Below are 14188 nucleotides of genomic sequence, written 5' to 3'. Positions count from 1 at the left end.
CCTACCCTATTCTAAATTAAAAAAGTTACAAGCTCTTTTACCTTACCAGCCCTGAACAGGGCCCTTTGCGGGGCATGCCCCAAGAATTTCAGCTCTTTTGCCTGTAAAAGAATAAATACAATACCCCCCCCCCAACATTACAACCCACCACCCACATACCCCTAATCTAACCCAAACCCCCCTTAAATAAACCTAACACTAAGCCCCTGAAGATCTTCCTACCTTGTCTTCACCATACCAGGTTCACCGATCCGTCCTGAAGAGCTCCTCCGATGTCCTGATCCAAGCCCAAGCGGGGGCTGAAGAGGTCCATGATCCGGTCAAAGTCTTCATCCAAGCGGGGCAGAAGAGGATCTTCCATCCGATTGAAGTCATCATCCAGGCGGCATCTTCTATGGTCTTCCATCCGGAGCGAAGCGGCAGGATCCTGAAGACCTCCAGCGCGGAACATCCATCCGGACCGACGACTGAACGACGAATGACTGTTCCTTTAAGGGACGTCATCCAAGATGGCGTCCCTCGAATTCCGATTGGCTGATAGGATTCTATCAGCCAATCGGAATTAAGGTATGAATTTTCTGATTGGCTGATGGAATCAGCCAATCAGAATCAAGTTCAATCCGATTGGCTGATCCAATCAGCCAATCAGATTGAGCTCGCATTCTATTGGCTGATCGGAACAGCCAATAGAATGCGAGCTCAATCTGATTGGCTGATTGGATCAGCCAATCGGATTGAACTTGATTCTGATTGGCTGATTCCATCAGCCAATCAGAAAATTCATACCTTAATTCCGATTGGCTGATAGAATCCTATCAGCCAATCGGAATTCGAGGGACGCCATCTTGGATGACGTCCCTTAAAGGAACAGTCATTCGTCGTTCAGTCGTCGGTCCGGATGGATGTTCCGCGCTGGAGGTCTTCAGGATCCTGCCGCTTCGCTCCGGATGGAAGACCATAGAAGATGCCGCCTGGATGATGACTTCAATCGGATGGAAGATCCTCTTCTGCCCCGCTTGGATGAAGACTTTGACCGGATCATGGACCTCTTCAGCCCCCGCTTGGGCTTGGATCAGGACATCGGAGGAGCTCTTCAGGACGGATCGGTGAACCTGGTATGGTGAAGACAAGGTAGGAAGATCTTCAGGGGCTTAGTGTTAGGTTTATTTAAGGGGGGTTTGGGTTAGATTAGGGGTATGTGGGTGGTGGGTTGTAATGTTGGGGGGGGGGGTATTGTATTTATTCTTTTACAGGCAAAAGAGCTGAAATTCTTGGGGCATGCCCCGCAAAGGGCCCTGTTCAGGGCTGGTAAGGTAAAAGAGCTTGTAACTTTTTTAATTTAGAATAGGGTAGGGAATTTTTTATTTTGGGGGGCTTTGTTATTTTATTAGGGGGCTTAGAGTAGGTGTAATTAGTTTAAAATTGTTGTAATATTTTTATTATATTTGTAAATATTTTTTTATTTTCTGTAACTTAGATCTTTTTTATTTTTTGTACTTTAGCTAGTTTATTTAATTGTATTTATTTGTAGGAATTGTATTTAATTAATTTATTGATAGTGTAGTGTTAGGTTAATTGTAGGTAATTGTAGGTAGTTTATTTAATTATTTTATTGATAGGGTAGTGTTAGGTTTAATTATATCTTAGGTTAGGACTTATTTTACAGGTAATTTTGTTATTATTTTAACTAGGTAACTATTAAATAGTTCTTAACTATTTAATAGCTATTGTACCTGGTTAAAATAATTACAAAGTTACCTGTAAAATAAATATTAATCCTAAAATAGCTATAATATAATTATAATTTATATTGTAGCTATATTAGGATGTATTTTACAGGTAAGTATTTAGCTTTAAATAGGAATCATTTATTTAATAAGAGTTAATTTATTTCGTTAGATAAAAATTATATTTAACTTAGGGGGGTGTTAGTGTTAGGGTTAGACTTAGCTTTAGGGGTTAATACATTTATTAGAATAGCGGTGAGCTCCGGTCGTCAGATTAGGGGTTAATAATTGAAGTTAGGTGTCGGCGATGTTAGGGAGGGCAGATTAGGGGTTAATACTATTTATGATAGGGTTAGTGAGGCGGATTAGGGGTTAATAACTTTATTATAGTAGCGCTCAGGTCCGCTCGGCAGATTAGGGGTTAATAAGTGTAGGCAGGTGTCGGCGACGTTGAGGGGGGCAGATTAGGGGTTAATAAATATAATATAGGGGTCGGCGATGTTAGGGCAGCAGATTAGGGGTACATAGGGATAACGTAGGTTGCGGCGGTTTACGGAGCGGCAGATTAGGGGTTTAAAAAAATATGCAGGGGTCAGCGATAGCGGGGGCGGCAGATTAGGGGTTTAAAAAAATATGCAGGGGTCAGCGATAGCGGGGGCGGCAGATTAGGGGTTAATAAGTGTAAGGGTAGGGGTGTTTAGACTCGGGGTACATGTTAGAGTGTTAGGTGCAGACGTAGGAAGTGTTTCCCCATAGGAAACAATGGGGCTGCGTTAGGAGCTGAACGCTGCTTTTTTGCAGGTGTTAGGTTTTTTTTCAGCTCAAACAGCCCCATTGTTTCCTATGGGAGAATCGTGCACGAGCACGTTTTTGAGGCCGGCCGCGTCCGTAAGCAACTCTGGTATCGAGAGTTGCATTTGCGGTAAAAATGCTCTACGCTCCTTTTTTGGAGCCTAACGCAGCATTTGATTAAACTCTCGATACCAGAGTTAAATTTATGGTGCGGCCAGAAAAAAGCCCGCGGAGCGTTAGCAGCCCTTTTACCGCCGAACTCCAAATCTAGGCCTATATGTCTTAATTAAATGTATAAATATGAAATTCTTAGTGGCATATTTCCACTGCTCTGCTATTGTTTTTTGCTAGATTTTCACATTTAGGTTTTCAAAAAATAATTCAACTGTTTAAGTCACTGCTGCATTAAGCTAGATGTGTTACTAATTCTTTTTTTTTGTAATATTCTTTTTATTGATACATTTAAATTACATGCATCTGCATACAAATAGGAAATTAAACAGTCAGATACACACAAATAACAAGAATTATAAATAATACAAAAATAACAATTTCCAAACTTAAAGGGACACTGTACCCAAAAATTTTCTTTCATGATTCAGATTGAGCATGAAATTTTAAGCAACTTTCTAATTTATTCCTATTATCAAATTTTCTTCATTTATTGGTATCTTTATTTAAAATGCAAGAATGTAAGTTTATATGCCGGCCCATTTTTGGTGAACAACCTGGGTTGTCCTCGCTGATTGGTGGATAAATTCATCCACCAATAAAAAATTGCTGTCCAGAGTACTGAACCCAAAAAAGCATAGATGCCTTATTTTTCAAATAAAGATAGCAGGAGAACAAAGAAAAATTGATAATAGGAGTAAATTAGAAAGTTGCTTAAAATTGCATGCTCTTTCTGAATTACAAAACAACATTTCTGGGTTCAGTGTCCCTTTAATATAGCCTTAATATAGATTCAGACATATACCTTAACTCATAAAAACCAAAATATCAAATTAATATCATAATATTCAATAAGTTTAGTAAGAACTGATTTTGTATTGCTTATTACCATAAAGATATTATTAAATCTTTATCTTTTTTTTCTTTCTCTTTTTAAATAAAAAAGGGAAAGAAAGCAGAAGAAAAAAAAGTCTCCTCCGGCAAATATTGCTCTCTTCTCCCTCGCCTATATAGTGTACTGAATTCCCCTCTTAAAATAACATTCTGAGTATACTAAGAATATCGGAATGAAAAATATACTACTTCTGTATGTTCAAAGGAGCAGTTTTAATAAAGGCTATCCATTAAAATAACAACAACATTTTTTATAATTCTGTATTAATTAATAAATCATGTTTGATTATTATTTGGGTTCTCAATTTAACCATAATCTGACTAAGCTAGGACCTCTCTTTGCTTTCAAACTTGAAAAGATTATACATCTTCCACAAAGGATAGTGCAATTTATAAATTCCAAATTAGCATTTTTTTAACTGCATCTTTTTGCAACAAAATATCTTCAAATTGTATATATATATATATATATATATATATATATATATATATATATATATATACAAGTGGATATAAAAAGTCTACACACCCCTGTTACAATGTGAGGTTTCTGTGATGTAAAAAAATTAGACAAAGATAAATCATTTCAGAACTTTTTCCACCTTTAATGTGACCTATAAACTACACAACTCAATTGAAAAACAAACTGAAATCTTTAAGGTGGAGGGAAGTAAACAAAAAACCCCTAAAATAATGTGGTTATAACTGGGGATGTAGCTGTGTTCAGAATTAAGCAATCACATTCAAAACCATGTTAAATAGGAGTCAGTACACACCTGTCATAATTTAAAGTGCCTCTGATTAACCCCGAATAAAGTTCAGCTGTTCTAGTAGGTCTTTCCTGACATTTTCTTAGTCTCGTCCTACACAAAAGCCATGGTCCACAGAGAGTTTCCAAAGCATCAGAGGGATCTCATTGTTAAAAGGTATCAGTCAGGAGAAGGGTACAAAAGAATTTCCAAGGCATTAGATATACCATGGAACACAATAAAGACAGTAATCATCAAGTGGAGAACATATGACACAACAATGACATTACTAAGAACTGGATGTCCCTCCAAAATTGATGAAAAGACAAGAAGAAAACTGGTCTGGGAGGCTACCAAGAGGCCTATAGGAACATTAAAGGAGCTGCAGGAATATCTGGCAAGTACTGGCTGTGTGGTACATGTGACAACAATCTCCCGTATTCTTCATATGTTTGGACTTTGGGGTAGACGGCAAGACGGAAGCCTTTTCTTACGAAGAAAAACATCCAAGCCCAGCTAAATTTAGCAAAAACACATCTGAAGTGTTCCAAAAGCATGTGCGAAAAGGTGTTCTGGTCTGATGAAACCAAGGTTGAACTTTTTGGCAATAATTGCAAAAGATATGTTTGGCGCAAAAACAACAATGAATATCACCAAAAGAACACCATACCCACAGTGAAATATGGTGATGGCAGCATCATGTTTTGGGGCTGTTTTTCTTCAGCTGGAACTGGGGCCTTATTAAAGGTAGAGGGAATTATGAACAGTTACAAATACCAGACAATATTGGCACAAAACCTTCAGGCTTCTGCTAGAAAGCTGAACATGAAGAGGAACTTCATCTTTCAGCATGACAACGACCCAAAGCATACATCCAAATCAACAAAGGAATGGCTTCACCAGAAGAAGATTAAAGTTTTTGAATGGCCCAGCTAGAGCCCAAACCTGAATCCAATCGAAAATCTGTGGGGTGATCTGAAGAGGGCTGTGCACAGGAGATACCCTCGCAATCTGACAGATTTTGAGTGTTTTTCCAAAGAAGAGTGGCCTGAGTGGGCAAATCTTGCCAAGTCAAGATGTGCCATGCTGATAGACTCATACCCCAAAAGACTGTAATAAAATCAAAAGTTGCTTCAACAAAGTATTAGTTTAACAGCCATATTATTTTTTTATTTTATTTTTACTTCCCTTCACCTAAAAGATTTCAGTTTGTTTTTCAATTGAGTTGCATAGTTTATAGGTCACATTAAAGGCGGAAAAAGTTTTGAAATGATTTATATTTTTCTAATTTTTTTTACATCACAGAAACCTGCCATTTTAACAGGGGTGTGTAGACTTTTTATATCCACTATACATATATATATATATATATATATATATATATATATATACATTTAGACAAGAAAAAATAGACCCTTATTTCTCCAGCACCCAACTATGTCTGAAAATTATTATATACTATTAGACAAGGAAAGATTATTGAGTCAATAATTCACATACTCTTTGAAAATGCGTAATTCTAAGATTTATATATCAATATCAGCATTACAATAAATCATAAGCATGACCCCCAAATTATAAGGTTCAAAGTCCACAACCCGGGTTGTTAGTGGAAGTTAGTAAGTTAGTCCGTTAATTAACCGGTATTGGATAATTCCAAACTGCCTTAGTATTGGCACATTTGTAATCCCAGGTTTGGAAACCAACGTTAATGCAAGGACAGCACCAATTATTGTGTAACACTCACACAGCAGGTATAACTTGTATCTTCGTTCTCCCAATGCAAATTTGTAACTGTATCACTTTCAGCAAAAAAATGGCAACTCTTCCATACCACATTTAACTCGCTGTGACAGTTCTATGTTGCGTGTAGAGACATAATGAACAAGTACCTGCTTCCTCGATGTTTCAATGGTGACATATTATGGTGCCATATCTACCTGCTCGTTGCTTCCAATTGTTTCGATTGAAACCGGGTTTGGAGATATCACCTTTGTTTTTTCCTCCGTGCTTTCTTGGCTCTTTCAGTGCATCCGCACGCCTTAACTCTCACCGGAGTATGATTATCTTTGGGAATCAGCTGTTGGACGGTGCTCAGCTGCTGCACCACTCCAACCAAACAAACAAGCAGCTATGCGCGTTTCACCCGGGTTCCATTCGGGCTTCTTCCGGCTGTGCATGATTGGAGATTGCTCTCCATAACATTTAAACAGTATGCTCCGCCTTCAATTGACTTTTTCAGAAAAACTATATATTAAAGCCGTTCAGGTGAAATGTTAAACAATTGTAACTATCTATATTGCTACGCTATTAACACTCGTAAAATCACACATTTTCTATATAAGATATTCCTGTTTTTTTAGTTCATTCAGTACAGAGTCTACAACATTAATATTTATATTTTATATTCCTTTGTAGGAAATAACTTGTTGTTAAAATTTTTATCAAGTTTTTATTAATATAATTTTGATTAGATACCTGATATTAATGTTCTGTGTTATTGCTTCAGTCTCCCAAAAATGAGCCAAAATTTAACTCTTCATTTAAGCCCTCTGGTTTTAGGCTTTTTAGGTTAAAGATCCATTTGCTTTCTTTGCACAATAGAATCTTATCTAGATTTCCTCCTCTACCTTTCAAGTCCACTATTTCTAAACCTCTGAATTTTAAAAGTCTTTTGTCACTATTATGATATTCTGCAAAGTGACGTGCTACACTGCTAGTTTTTGTACATTTGTTTTTAATATCCCTTTTATGTTCCTTTATTCTTTCTTTGAGCTCCCTATAGGTTTTACCTATGTAATATTGGGGGCAGTTGCAGGAGACCATGTAAACAACTCCTTCACTTTTACAAGTTATACGTCCCAATATTACATAGGTAAAACCTATAGGGAGCTCAAAGAAAGAATAAAGGAACATAAAAGGGATATTAAAAACAAATGTACAAAAACTAGCAGTGTAGCACATCACTTTGCAGAATATCATAATAGTGACAAAAGACTTTTAAAATTCAGAGGTTTAGAAATAGTGGACTTGAAAGGTAGAGGAGGAAATCTAGATAAGATTCTATTGTGCAAAGAAAGCAAATGGATCTTTAACCTAAAAAGCCTAAAACCAGAGGGCTTAAATGAAGAGTTAAATTTTGGCTCATTTTTGGGAGACTGAAGCAATAACACAGAACATTAATATCAGGTATCTAATCAAAATTATATTAATAAAAACTTGATAAAAATTTTAACAACAAGTTATTTCCTACAAAGGAATATAAAATATAAATATTAATGTTGTAGACTCTGTACTGAATGAACTAAAAAAACAGGAATATCTTATATAGAAAATGTGTGATTTTACGAGTGTTTATAGCGTAGCAATATAGATAGTTACAATTGTTTAACATTTCACCTGAACGGCTTTAATATATAGTTTTTCTGAAAAAGTCAATTGAAGGCGGAGCATACTGTTTAAATGTTATGGAGAGCAATCTCCAATCATGCACAGCCGGAAGAAGCCCGAATGGAACCCGGGTGAAACGCGCGTAGCTGCTTGTTTGTTTGGTTGGAGTGGTGCAGCAGCTGAGCACCGTCCAACAGCTGATTCCCAAAGATAATCATACTCCGGTGAGAGTTAAGGCGTGCGGATGCACTGAAAGAGCCAAGAAAGCACGGAGGAAAAAACAAAGGTGATATCTCCAAACCCGGTTTCAATCGAAACAATTGGAAGCAACGAGCAGGTAGATATGGCACCATAATATGTCACCATTGAAACATCGAGGAAGCAGGTACTTGTTCATTATGTCTCTACACGCAACATAGAACTGTCACAGCGAGTTAAATGTGGTATGGAAGAGTTGCCATTTTTTTGCTGAAAGTGATACAGTTACAAATTTGCATTGGGAGAACGAAGATACAAGTTATACCTGCTGTGTGAGTGTTACACAATAATTGGTGCTGTCCTTGCATTAACGTTGGTTTCCAAACCTGGGATTACAAATGTGCCAATACTAAGGCATTTTGGAATTATCCAATACCGGTTAATTAACGGACTAACTTACTAACTTCCACTAACAACCCGGGTTGTGGACTTTGAACCTTATAATTTGGGGGTCATGCTTATGATTTATTGTAATGCTGATATTGATATATAAATCTTAGAATTACGCATTTTCAAAGAGTATGTGAATTATTGACTCAATAATCTTTCCTTGTCTAATAGTATATAATAATTTTCAGACATAGTTGGGTGCTGGAGAAATAAGGGTCTATTTTTTCTTGTCTAAATGTATATTAACCAAATACCCTTATCCGTGCACTATACTGAGAAGTGTGGTCCTATATAGGACACACAATATTTTATCTCAGTATATAGAACTGTGACACTTATTAAACTAGGGGTGCTGGCACAACTTATATAAATTTGAATTCTGACTATTTCAGGTAGTCTTTCCTCTATGTACCTTGCACACTAAGTATAAATTTAGCAATTGAAGGATTTCTTTTGAGTCTTCTATAGATAGATTTGGTGTACCAACCTAGGTTGGGGCGGTTCTACAGTACAGAGTCTTTAACAAAAATGGCTGAATTAAATGAAAGTGAGTGGCAATATGATGTAGATGATACTTTTTCTGTTCCCTCTACCACTGAGGGTATTGCTTCAGCTTCCTCTGAAAATCCAAGCATATACAAATCATTTAAAGAATATAAGAAAAAATTATTTAAAGAACAAAAGCTAAAATGGGAGATATCTAGTTTAGAAAAATATGTTGAAATGAAGATGATTCCAAGAGGACTCAGGATAAGAAAGAGACCGGGGGCAAATTTAGATAATCCTTTAGTGGAAAACTTCCAAATTAAATGGGATGAATATGCTTCAAAATGTTCCACAGATTGGATGAATTTAATGATAGAGGAGAACAAACTTAGACTAGAGAAAATTCAGAAAGAGTTGTCATTAGCAAATAATGAAGTAGATGCTTGGAAAGGAAAAGATGAGTATGAGAGACTTATGGGCCTAGCAAAAGTTGAGCTACGCAAAATTCAAGATTCAATAAAATTTAGAAAGAAAAAGAAATATCAAAGAGACTGGCAGGATTATCAGGACAAAAAGGTTTATGATTACACATATAGTGCCTCTAGTGGCTCTGAATCAGAAATTTCAAGTGGAGAAGAAAATAAAACACAAAACTCCTACAGAGAACAGCAACAAAGTTTTTTAGGACACAAAAACACAAATCAAGGAGAGGGGGGAGGAAACATAAATGGCAGAGGCAGAGGCAGACGCAGATACCCACTCAGACAGAGGAGGAAAAGAAATCCATAAATGTTGTTAACCTGTCAGAAAAAAATCTTACTGACAGTCAAATAGAAGTTTTAGAAAAAGGATTAACTTTCTCACCAGTGAATAAATTGGATACATTTGAACTAGTGAAAGACCTTCATCTATTTGCTCGAAAAATAGTTTTAAATAAAACATTTGAAAATAAAACAGACAAAAAAACTCTGAATATACATGACAGGCAAAGTGTAAAAATTTTAGAGGAATTACAGGAAGAAATATCAGGCCAACCAAGTCAGACAACAGCTATAGGTTTTAGTGACTTTAAGAAAAAGTCAGAATATATGCCAGCACTATCTAGCATTCCTCTCATACACAATTTTGTTAAATTAGTGGAAAGAGACATTGATCTTTTGAGCACAAATGAACCTTTGCCTGATAACTTAACAAAGAAACAGAGAACTGCACTAAAAGCTTTACAAAATGACATTACCATAACCATTAAGCCATCAGATAAAGGCGGTAATATTGTGGTCTTAAATACCAAGGACTATGTTGAAGAATGTCAAAGACAACTAAGAGACATTAAACAATACAGCATTTTACGCTTTAATCCTACTGAAATTTATAAAGAAAAATTATTCCAAATTCTAATGAGAGCAAAAGATGAAGGTGTTATAAACCAGAGAGAATTTGATTTTCTGTTTGTAAAATTTCCAAAAACTGCAACTTTCTATAGCATACCAAAACTCCACAAAAATAAGCTGCCACCTCCAGGTCGCCCTATTATATCGGACAAGGGCTCACTAACTGAGAAAATTTCACAGTATGTGGACTTTTGCCTTAGACCCAATATACTAAACCTCCCCTCCTACATTAAAGACACATTAGATGTATTGAAAAAACTTAATGACATAAGTGTTTCTGCAAACACCTTATTGGTTGCAATTGATGTTGAGTCACTCTACTCAAGCATCCCTCACGACAAAGGGGTAGAGGTAATCAAATATTTCCTAATCCAAAGAGGTTCTGAGTATGACAAGCATACAAATTTTATATTGGAACTGTTATCCTTCATTTTAAAACATAACTATTTTGTTTTTGGAAATAAATGTTACCAACAAAATTTAGGAACAGCGATGGGGACTTGCTGTGGCCCCACATTTGCTTGCCTCTACCTAGGCAAATGGGAATTTGATCAGATTCTAAATAGTGCTGAGATAAATGACTCCATCTCTTTATGGCTAAGATTCATCGATGACGTGTTCCTCCTGTGGGAGGACACTGAGATGAAACTGATAGAATTCATGCAAAAACTAAACAACAATGAATGGAACTTAAAATTTACCTACACTTATAGTAAAAATGAGATTACTTTCTTAGATTTACGCATTATTAATGATAACAATTGCCTAAAAACAGCCACATTTCGCAAAGACACTGCAGGTAATTCACTATTATCATTTGACAGTCATCACCCCAAAAAATTAATACAAAATATTCCCTATGGCCAATTTCTGAGACATAAAAGAAATTGCTCAGATATTGAACAATTTAAAATTGAAGCAGGGACTCTCAATAAAAGATTTAAAGCAAGAGGTTATACACAACAATGTTTAAAAAAAGCATTTAACAAAACCAAAAGTAAGAACAGGGACGACCTGCTATATGAAAAATCAGATGATACATCGGAATCATCTTTAGTTCGATTTATTGGAACTTACAATCAAAAATGGCAGGACATTCGTTCAATCCTAAATAAACACTGGCACATATTGTGGATTGACAAATCAATAGGGAAATTTGTAGGAGAATCTCCACTAATGACTCCAAAAAGAGCACCAAACTTAAAAGATTTTCTGGTTCAGAGCCACTTTGAAAATAAAAACACAGGGAACTGGCTAACCAATAAAAAGAATGGGAATTTTAAGTGCTTACACTGCTCAGTTTGTACTAATATGCTAGTAGGCAAGAACTTCTGTGACAAATTTGGGTCCTTCCATACAATAAAGGGACGTATAACTTGTAAAAGTGAAGGAGTTGTTTACATGGTCTCCTGCAACTGCCCCAAATATTACATAGGTAAAACCTATAGGGAGCTCAAAGAAAGAATAAAGGAACATAAAAGGGATATTAAAAACAAATGTACAAAAACTAGCAGTGTAGCACGTCACTTTGCAGAATATCATAATAGTGACAAAAGACTTTTAAAATTCAGAGGTTTAGAAATAGTGGACTTGAAAGGTAGAGGAGGAAATCTAGATAAGATTCTATTGTGCAAAGAAAGCAAATGGATCTTTAACCTAAAAAGCCTAAAACCAGAGGGCTTAAATGAAGAGTTAAATTTTGGCTCATTTTTGGGAGATTGAAGCAATAACACAGAACATTAATATCAGGTATCTAATCAAAATTATATTAATAAAAACTTGATAAAAATTTTAACAACAAGTTATTTCCTACAAAGGAATATAAAATATAAATATTAATGTTGTAGACTCTGTACTGAATGATCTAAAAAAACAGGAATATCTTATATAGAAAATGTGTGATTTTACGAGTGTTAATAGCGTAGCAATATAGATAGTTACAATTGTTTAACATTTCACCTGAACGGCTTTAATATATAGTTTTTCTGAAAAAGTCAATTGAAGGCGGAGCATACTGTTAAAATGTTATGGAGAGCAATCTCCAATCATGCACAGCCGGAAGAAGCCCGAATGGAACCCGGGTGAAACGCGCGTAGCTGCTTGTTTGTTTGGTTGGAGTGGTGCAGCAGCTGAGCACCGTCCAACAGCTGATTCCCAAAGATAATCATACTCCGGTGAGAGTTAAGGCGTGCGGATGCACTGAAAGAGCCAAGAAAGCACGGAGGAAAAAACAAAGGTGATATCTCCAAACCCGGTTTCAATCAAAACAATTGGAAGCAACGAGCAGGTAGATATGGCACCATAATATGTCACCATTGAAACATCGAGGAAGCAGGTACTTGTTCATTATGTCTCTACACGCAACATAGAACTGTCACAGCGAGTTAAATGTGGTATGGAAGAGTTGCCATTTTTTTGCTGAAAGTGATACAGTTACAAATTTGCATTGGGAGAACGAAGATACAAGTTATACCTGCTGTGTGAGTGTTACACAATAATTGGTGCTGTCCTTGCATTAACGTTGGTTTCCAAACCTGGGATTACAAATGTGCCAATACTAAGGCATTTTGGAATTATCCAATACCGGTTAATTAACGGACTAACTTACTAACTTCCACTAACAACCCGGGTTGTGGACTTTGAACCTTATAATTTGGGGGTCATGCTTATGATTTATTGTAATGCTGATATTGATATATAAATCTTAGAATTACGCATTTTCAAAGAGTATGTGAATTATTGACTCAATAATCTTTCCTTGTCTAATAGTATATAATAATTTTCAGACATAGTTGGGTGCTGGAGAAATAAGGGTCTATTTTTTCTTGTCTAAATGTATATTAACCAAATACCCTTATCCGTGCACTATACTGAGAAGTGTGGTCCTATATAGGACACACAATATTTTATCTCAGTATATAGAACTGTGACACTTATTAAACTAGGGGTGCTGGCACAACTTATATAAATATATATATATATATATATATATACTGTATATATATACTGAATATATATATATATATATATATATATATATATATATATATATATATTAATCCAATTTGATACTTCTTTCCGAAAACATTAGAAAACTTCCATATGTAGAATTTATTATATTGGTATCCGGTAAATTACATCTAGAACACACATATAATGAATTTCTACTCCATTTAGACATTATACTCTGAGTCAAATACGTTCTATTAATCAGTTTAGTATGTGATTCTCTGCAGGAAGAGTAAAAAGAGTAGTTGACCATACTCTATCAAAACATTTTTTTTTTTTAATTCAACCCATAACTGGCAAATTCTATCAATATTTCTCTCATACTCTGTTTGAATCGCTAATCTTTATATAGAACAGTTACATGTGCTAAACAGATTGAAATTGTTTTCTAACTGTTGACAGCCATCCCTTATCTCATACTTATTTTTAATAGTATCTAACAAATATGCAAAGAAATCCTTGTTTAAGACATTATATTCTTGCTTTAAAATGACCCATCCCTTTCTAATAGTTGAGATGCGTTACTAATTCTGATGATCATATGTTTATTTCAGGTCTTCAAACTTTTTATGACTCTTCTCGATCAAACAAGAGACATTTTCAAGGTACTTATTTTTTTGTCTATAATAAAACCACAGTGTTGTTTTACCCCAGTTAATTATGACCTTGAAAGTTTGATAGCATATTATGAAGGTTTAACCACACTTTTTAAAAGGTGGTACATATTCTACACGTTTTTGAAATTGTACAATTTTAAAATTTGATTTAAAATATAATAATCATATGTTATTGATTAATTTCCAAAGCAACACTTTTAATACGAAGATATACAAAAGTATATTTTATTAATCATATTCAGAAACAGTACTATGAGAAACATACGGCTAGATTACAAGTTTTGCGTTATAAGGGGTGCGGTACTAACTTGCAC

General features: G+C 35.5%; 1 protein-coding gene across 1 annotated transcript in view; it reads left to right on the top strand.

Moving 5' to 3' along the window:
• The window catches only part of LOC128661511 (uncharacterized), a 300034-nt gene that overhangs the window by 96049 nt on the left and 189797 nt on the right, over nt 1-14188 (top strand). The window contains exons 24-27 of the mRNA XM_053715761.1: nt 8940-9593; nt 9863-11047; nt 11171-11683; nt 13812-13862. Of these exons, the coding sequence (XP_053571736.1) occupies nt 8940-9593; nt 9863-11047; nt 11171-11683; nt 13812-13862 (2403 nt within the window). The remainder of the gene's footprint in view (nt 1-8939; nt 9594-9862; nt 11048-11170; nt 11684-13811; nt 13863-14188) is intronic.

Source organism: Bombina bombina, chromosome 5, assembly GCF_027579735.1.
Source record: "Bombina bombina isolate aBomBom1 chromosome 5, aBomBom1.pri, whole genome shotgun sequence".
Taxonomy (NCBI): domain Eukaryota; kingdom Metazoa; phylum Chordata; class Amphibia; order Anura; family Bombinatoridae; genus Bombina; species Bombina bombina.
Note: the sequence above shows the minus strand (reverse complement) of the source record. Positions and strands in the feature narration are given on the sequence as shown.